This window comes from Spermophilus citellus (genome assembly GCF_964194105.1).
Source record: "Spermophilus citellus genome assembly, chromosome: 9".
In the NCBI taxonomy this organism is placed as follows: Eukaryota; Metazoa; Chordata; class Mammalia; order Rodentia; family Sciuridae; genus Spermophilus; species Spermophilus citellus.
In genome coordinates, this window is record NC_138191.1 from 30,014,626 (window position 1) to 30,023,370 (window position 8,745).

Genomic DNA, 8,745 nt, shown 5'->3' on the forward strand with positions numbered 1-8,745 from the left:
AGGAATATTTTATCTCTTCCATTCTTAGAAGTTCAAGTATAGTAGAAATGAGAACCCAGATTTTCAGCTAAATAAAAACTGTAAAGAAGTCTTTGTTTTCTGGAGCAGATTAAAATAATCACATATTTTCACAGTAAGAAAGGTGCTTGATAATAGTTCAGACTTGTATAGAGAGCTACTCACTTAAATATTTGATTTATTTGCATTCTTTATTTACTCAGTTTGTTCTGTTTTGTCATGTACAAAAGCAAGTTTATTATTCCCTAGGCAATAGTGTGCTATTCAATAAGAATATGAGTAAAAATTGGTTCAGGTCTTTATCTCTTTAAGGGTAGATGATTAAATCCTTATGGTTTTCTCCCCTCAGAATAATGGATTCAGAAATACCACAAGTGTTCCAGAAAGAACTCACTTGCTCTGTCTGCCTGAAGTACCTTATATACCCAGTCACCATAGGCTGTGGACACAGCTTTTGTTGGCCCTGTTTCTTCCTTCCCTGGGGACAAGCCCAAATTCTTGCCTGTTGCCCTGTGTGCAGGGAGCCGTCACAGCAGGGAGATGTCAAAAACAATATTCTTCTGAAGAATCTTACATCTATGGCAAGGCAGGCTCATCTCAGGCAATTCCTGAACTCTGAGAAAAATATATGTGTGACCCACCAGCAGACAAAGAAGATCTTCTGTGAGGAGAACAAGAACCTGCTCTGTTGGCTCTGCTGCAACCCTCAGGAGCACAGGGCTCACAACCACCCTTCAGTGGAAAGGGCTGCTGAGGAATACCAGGTAAGTGACACCAGTGAGAACACTGTGAAGGCTGAGCAGCAGAGCTAAGAGATTTCAAAAGAGCTGAGGATCTGGATGATGATGATTGCCCTACTCTTTTCTGTATGCTAGGTAATTTTATAAGCATCAAGGAACAAGCTAAGAACCAAAGATGTAAGCAATAAATAAAATATGCAAGCATGCCTGCCTTTGTGGAGCTTGATTCCACAGAGGTAGTGATAAAGTAGTTGGTCACCTTAATTTTAATTTTCATGGGTAAGGCATTAGAAACTGCTCATTTTGAAAAGAGTTACTGGCTACCAAAATGACAAATGCAATACATTTCTATACAGCATGAATATTTACTAACACTAGGGAATAAATAAGATAAAAGGCTTTGGGGAATTAGCAGGGTAGAGCATCAGAAAACAAAATTCTGAAGCCAATTGCCACACTATCTAAAAACTATTTATCTTTATCACTATCCCTAGGCACATGGCTACATTATGCACTTTTGCAGTCTGAAATCTCCTAAAATTCACAATCATCAATAGCAAAAGGAAAGCAATATGATTTTTTTCTCACTAAAGTACTTATCTCTTATTTTTTTATTCTCTATCATTGTGAGATTGAAACCAAATGTGCTTGCTTCTCTATTGTTTGAGTTTATATTTCTTTTACAGGAGAAGCTCCTAAAGCAAATAAGATCATTACGGGAAAAGATCCAAGTAAATCAAAGAAATATAAATGAAGAGAAGAAAATAATCAGTCCATGGACCGTAAGTATGAGTCTATTTCCTTGAGACTCAGCTTGAAACAGACATACTAGAAATCCATCTATTTTTCACTATAGCATCATGGTGTAAGGATATTAGGTACATCATTTCTGGTGGCTTTGAGTCCTAAAGGTAAAATTTGACCTTGTTGATCAAACAAATGACTAGGCAGTGTCATAGGGAGGTTGGGGATGAAAATTAATTTTCTAACCAGAGATCAGAATATTGCATATAGTTATTTATGTGACAGCTATAAATTCTAATTGCTTGCATATGGAAATTTATATTTGAAGGATAAATTGTCAATCAAAACCTTTTCTTAAGATATTTCAGGCATTCATGAAGCAGATAAAAGTGGTTGGAGGGAAGGACGGGTTTGTTTCCTTGCCCTTGTTATAAAAACTAGGGAAAGAATGAAGATAAAAGAAGAGTGAATTTCTAATTTCTGAAATGTGGATGAATATAAAATTATGGCATATGTAACATACTGGTAAAAAGACAATGGTCAAAGAGAGAGGTTTAGGTGGAGGAGGATAAAATCATACTGGAATTGTGATCTAGACAATCTATCCCTACAGTACTATGTGTATCTCAGGGAAGAGCTGATCAGGGCTGAGTACAGGAAACTACATCCAGTTCTTCATGAGGAGGAAAATCGACATCTAGACATTCTTAGAAAGGAAAGCAAAAGAATTTTAGAGGAACTCAAAAAAAGTGAAGCCAATATGGTTCAAAAGAAGAAAGACCTAAGAGAAATATATGAGGAACTGGTGAAAATGTCCCATAAACCATATGTGGAGCTGCTCCAGGTAAGAACTGAGTTGTGCATGAAAGTATTTTATATGATTTGGGGTTCTCAATTTTGACCACATTATTTGCTAGTTTTTATATTTCCTGCATCAATTATGGGGTTCTTTCCTCTTTGGATATAATCTACTTGATGTTTACCTTCTATCCTGACTATAAATAAGCAAGATTTATGAAACTTTGTGAGTAGCTTAGAATTTTTTTTAAATTTTTTCTGTTGTCTGTTGCTTCTCTAAGATCCAGAAAAATAACAATTTATTCATGAAGATTTCATTTTATGCCTGCCATTTGATAATATGCAGACATCTTGGAAAACCTTATGTTCTCTTTCTTCTGTTTAAAAGTTATGGAATTGGGGACAGTAAACACTGTGTATTACTGATATCCTTCATTCTCACACATTTTAGACCCTCTGGATTCTGATTTAATCACAAATTTAGAATCTTTAAATATGCCTTACTGGTACTGTTCTGAGAGATGAAAATGAATTCATAAGAAGCATTGATGTGATGATATTTGATACTACATGACAAAATACTATTCAATTTCTTAAAAAAATAAGCTTTTTTTGTTTGTTTTTGTTTTCTTTGCAGGACTTGGGAGATCTATTTACCAGGTAAGTTTTGACTTTAGAGTAAACTGGGATATCATTGAGAGCTATGAAATTGTTTAAGTTTCTAACAAAGTGAAGGCATAGTTTATGTAGAGAGTAATCAACTGTGTTTCATGTGTTTGTTTGAATATGATTTCCTGTTCCCCTTTATGAGAAGTCAGCCTCTATTTCCCCTGTTGGTTGAGGGATATATGTCATCCTGGGCTGAATGTTGACGTTCATAAAAGCAACCATGTGGGGCTGGGGATGTGGCTCAAGCGGTAGCGCGCTCGCCTGGCATGCGTGCGGCCCGGGTTCTATCCTCAGCACCACATACAAAACAAAAATGCTGTGTACGCCAAAAACTAAAAAAATAAATATTAAAAAAATTCTCTCTCTCTCTCTCTCTCTCTCTCTCTCTCTCTCTCTCTCTCTCTCTCTCTCTCTCTCTCTTTCTTAAAAAAAAAAGATAAATGCAACCATGTATGATTTGACATTGTAAATCAGAAACATTGAGGTGCATGGGGCAGTTTTTCCTAGTTAGCTAATGAGAAACATGGGTACCTCTGAGAAATGGGTTGTTAACTTGCAAATTAAGTAAGAAAGATTCCTAGAGACAGTCCCTTCTCATGTTCACAGAGGTACATTCATGAGAAAAGGGTTTCAAGAAATATTTTCAGCAGAATTGTTGTTTAGTTCCTTAAAAACTGTGATGTCATTTTTGTCACCAGAAGATTCATGTCCTCTTCCTACTTTCAGGAGTGAATCAGTGCAGCTGCACTTGCCTCAGCCTATAAAGCCAGCACTTCCTGCCCAGACCATCACTGGACTGATAGACAGGCTCAAGTGTTTCCAAGGTGAGTGTCAGCCCAGTGATGGGAGCATAGTGTAATGACTTTCAATAATGATTTTCTATGGGAAAACTTTCCATTTGTTAACCTTTAATTTACCCAAAGGGAATGGTCTGCCAATTGGTATTTATAATTATATTTAGCAATCTGATCACCATGATTAAATAAGGAAAAAAATAAGTGATCACAGGTATAATAATAAATGTGATTTGGGCTATACATACAAAACCATTTCAATCAATAAGACAATTATAAATTAGTTCAATATGTTCCCATTTTAAATTAAGTGCACTGAGTGATGAAGGTTATTTAAACATTACCCTTAAAATGTCTTAGAAATTGAATGTGTGATACGTATTTTATTAAAGGTAATATACTAGATGCGTTAAATTTAATATAATAGCATGTATGAACAAACATAAAATAACTGAATGCACAGAGCAATATTTCACAAGCATCAAAAAAAGACAAGCTGGTATATGATGAAGCAGTTTTTAGATTTCCATGGTAGAACTAAATAGGAACCATAGCAGGGAATTATTGCTTTGGATTGAATGGGAATGCAGACCTCCAATTTCTCAGATGAAATGAAAAGTAACAAGCTGGAAGTAGACATGCCCACCCTTTTATTACAGTGACCATATATTTAGCAGTGTTTTCATTGTGGTCGGACTAATGTTTCTTCTGCAGTATTCTAGAAACCTGTGAGTGCAATGCACTTCAGCCACAATTACCCCTCTTCTTCTGCCACCCCATCCTCCCCACATTAAGACTCAGGTAGACCTTCTCATCTAACAGCAATTTACAAGTTGGTTTTGATTTGAATATTCTCTTCATTCTACAGTGGAGATATCCTTTGAAAATACAGTGTCCAGTGATAACCTCAAGCTATTTGATGATGTGAGAAGTTTGAGATTTGGGCACGTCCTTCCAGACTCGTCTTTGAATTCTGATGGAATTAACTATTTTGCTGCATGGGGAACAGAGAGTTTCAACTCTGGGAAATTGTACTGGGAATTAGATATGAAGGACCCTTTGGACTGGGCTGTAGGAGTCTGTAAGGATTCCTGGATAAGAAGGAATGGCACAGTGACTGAATCCGAAGACGTGTTTCTTCTCCTTTTTGTGAAGGAAGATGATGACCATAGTCTCTTGACAACCTCCCCAATGCTTTCTCACTACATAGAGAAGCCTCAGGGCCGGGTTGGTGTGTTTGTTGATTTTGAGAGTGAAAGTGTGAGTTTCGTGAATGTCACAAAGAGTTCTCTTATATGGCGGTACCCTTCTGGCTCTTTGAATTTCCCAGTCAGGCCTTTTGTTCACACTGGCCACAAGTGAACAGGGATAAGTCAAGAACTCTATGCCTGGGGAATTTACATTCTGGGCAGCCCTTCCTAGTTGAAGTTTAGAATACTGTACTTTAGTGCTTTTTAAGTAATTTGTACTTGATCCAGACATGGTGGCACATGCCTATTAATTCACACAATTTGGTTAATTTGGGAGTCTGATGTAGAAGGACTTCAAGTTTGAGGCCAGCCTGGGAAACTTAGGCTGTCTCAAAATAATTAAAAAGAAGAAGAAGAAGAAGAAAAAAAAAGGGCTGGGAATGTAGTTCTTTGGTAGAATACCCCTGGGTTTAATACCCAATGAAAAAATAAAAATGGCATTTTGTTGAATATAACTTTCTTTTTAAATATATAGACAGGGTAAATTACCAAATTGTGTTGACTCATTTTTTTTCTTTTAATGATGGTCATCTTTTGTGGGACATAAAATGATTGGCAAACCATGTGTTCCAGATACACTACATGCTGTGACTGCATACGTGTTTTGTGAATTTGTCAGATTGCATAATTTTATGATTTAAGCTGAATGACATTTTGTAGGATGAATTTTTATATCATTGTCTGCAATAAACATTATTTTGATGTTTTCATCTTTCTATTGATCTAAGAAAATATAATTTATTTTTCCTTGGGAAATAAAAACAAATGAAGTTCTTTCTCACACTCGGGACAAGGACTCATTTTTCATTGAAGCCAGTAAAGTTGGACCTTCCTCTTTCCCTTATCTTTCCTAAACTATTTTAAAGGAGTTTTATGCTAACAGCAAAACTGAGAGGAAATTAAAAAAAAAAATTACATGTATTAACTGCCCCCTCTTTCCAAATACAAGTGGGTAGCTTCACTCGTTTCCAACATCCCTAGTCAGAATGACACATTTGTTAAAACCAATGAACTTATTTTAATACACAGACTATGTGGATATCACATACTTTTAATATCATATAATGAGGAAAGAAGTTTTTTTGTGTGTTCTTTCTTTCTAAAACTATATCTCTAGTCTATCTATGAGAAAAACAGCTGCAAACCAAAACTGAAGATCATTTTACAAAAGACCTATATAGTATTCCTCAAAATTGTGAAGGTCATGAAAAGTAAAAAAGAAGATCTTTCAACTCAAACCAAAGGAGATGTGAGAGTGAATTCAATGCTCCATTCTAGGTTGGATCGTGGAATAGAACATAGGATGTTCATATAGAAGCTGGTGAAATCTGAAAAATGTCTGACTTCAGTTTGTGATAACCTCCCAAAGTAGGCTTCCTATTTTTGCAAATTGTGACATGGAAATGTATGATCGTTTTAGGGGAGAAACAAACTCGGCATGGAAATACAAAGTAAGTCATTCCATCACATTTTTAACATCTCTTTAAATATAAAATGTTTTCAAGTTAAATTTGAAAAGTTTTGGGATAAATATCTATATGTCCATGCTCCATGACATGCTTATGTTGTGAACAAGGCAAGTTTTAGAAGAACATATAGTGTAATTAAGTTTTTGAAAAATATTTACTTACACTGGTGCTTCATCCATGAAATTTGGTCAGTGGCTGAAGTGTGAAGCCCTGTGCAGTAGTGATCCTCTGAATATGCAGAGCTTGGACCACTTTCCTTCTGAGTTCTGCTGTTTGTCCTATTTCTCAGTTGCAATAGCAGTTGTGGTTGCCAGTTTAAGTGAAGCATTTTATGCTTGGCCTTGATGGTACTTTGTGACAATTTGATGACAGATATTGACAAAAACACCCTTTCAGACCTTGCTCCTCACAGTGAAATCCTCAGAGGAATGATTGTGCCCATGGTGGCCTGACAAATATAAAACTTGGTCAATGCTCTTTAAGGAAAGGGAAACAACTTAATGTATCTAAAATTTCATATTGAATTATCTTCAGGGACTAATAGGCCATACAGTTTTATGGGTGTGAATAGTTGATATGAAGAAATGAGTGCTATCACTGCTCAGAAATGGATGAATCCAACTGTAGCCATATGTAAATGACAAAATGGCTACATACTACTTATCCAGGGCAGAACTTGGATAGTGTCCAGGGATGTGTGTGTAGGATGGAAGAGAACATATGGGAACTCAAATTTCTACTCAATTTCCTGTGGAAGAAAAATTGCTCTAAAAATAAATGTGTTATTAAAAATATGAAGAGGCCCAACTGCTGTTCATGGTGAATTTTTTTAAGTAGTGTCATTTTGTGGTTTCTCAACAGATGAATAATATTTACATTTTACATACACAATGAATATTTGAATATAAAAGACCAGATTCTATGATTCTAAATAAACCATTTATGAAAAGTATGGCTACAATCTTTTGATTAAAGTTTAGAAAAATGAATTTAAGAACAAGCTTATATATTATTCTGTATTTCAGAGATCAAAAACTATTTTCTTAAAGAATCCAAATAAAATTATGGGGGTCAAAATAGGTGCAAATGTAGGACCCCATAATCATCGACTATGTTTGAGTGTTAGTTTCGCAGGGGAAACGTTCCACAGAGTGACAATCAAGGCAAAATCTTGGATTTTTGTACTGCTGCTTTATCTTATTTGTTCAAGGAGTAATCTAGTGTCAGTTATACTAGATCCAAAAATTTTATCCTTTTAGTTATATTTCTCTTTTTTTTCATTTTTCCTACTAGCCTGTATAATGCACATGATATATGATCATGCACTTCAATTATCAGTGTCAGTTACTATTTTTCATATTACTTTGAGTCTCAGAAGTCTCTTAGCCTTGATATCTCCAATTTGGGTGCTGAGTGTAGTAATCGGAGGCACATAAAATAAAATGAAGACAATTAGGATTTGGACTCTCCCAGTGTGACCCTCCATGTATATTAGGGATGTGATCTAGGCCTGCCATAAAAAGTTCACAGAGTAGTTGCCTTTAAACAATTTATTTTCATACCTCTGGAGGCCCAAAGTCTGAATTCAAGTGATTAAAAAGGTCAAGCACACTCCAAAGGCTGTGTGGGGAAATCCTTTCTGGTCTTATCCTTTCTGTTGGCTTCTTGATTTCTTTGGTTTGTGTCTTTAGAATTCTATGCATTTCAGACAGGTGTAGTGGCACATATCTGTAATCCCAGCTAGCTCTGAGGCTGAGGCAAGAGAATCACAAGTTTGAGGTCAATGTCGGGCAGGCCCCAAGTGGCAGTAGTTAGGCTCTCTGGTCAAGGCTTCTAGCGGGTTATATTTTCAGTATGTAGCCAAGGTCTGGAATATCCTGATTCTGCATATGCACTCAAGGTCATAAACATTTGCTTCTGAGCATGCACCCACTTATATAATTTATTGAAAATATTTTTATTTGCATTGCCTCAAAAAATGGCATATGAAGCCACTCAGGGTCTAGATGGAACTGGCTGGGGTAAATGGAACTGGTATTTAAAGCTGGAGACTACTGCCCCCTCTAAATAAAGCATATCTGTTATCCCAACTGAGTCTTTCATCTTCTTCCACAACCCAGCATCCAGAACAATTTTCCCAGTTTCTGAGCATCCACCCCACAGCCAGCCTCAGAAACCAGGCAACTCCCATAGTTCTGAAAGCTAAAGTTGAAAGTCATGGTGCTGACTGGGTTGGCTCTCTCTGGCAGCTGTGAAGAATTCC

General features: G+C 36.3%; 1 protein-coding gene across 1 annotated transcript; it reads left to right on the forward strand.

The window, feature by feature from the left end:
- Positions 1–371: 371 nt before the first annotated feature.
- LOC308656384 (tripartite motif-containing protein 43-like) lies at positions 372–5,125 on the forward strand (the record flags this gene model as incomplete). Its single annotated transcript, XM_081307418.1, has 6 exons — positions 372–782; positions 1,445–1,540; positions 2,116–2,346; positions 2,938–2,960; positions 3,696–3,793; positions 4,632–5,125. The coding sequence occupies 6 exons, from the start codon at positions 372–374 to the stop codon at positions 5,123–5,125; spliced, it is 1,353 nt and encodes a 450-aa protein (XP_081163544.1).
- Positions 5,126–8,745: the final 3,620 nt, after the last annotated feature.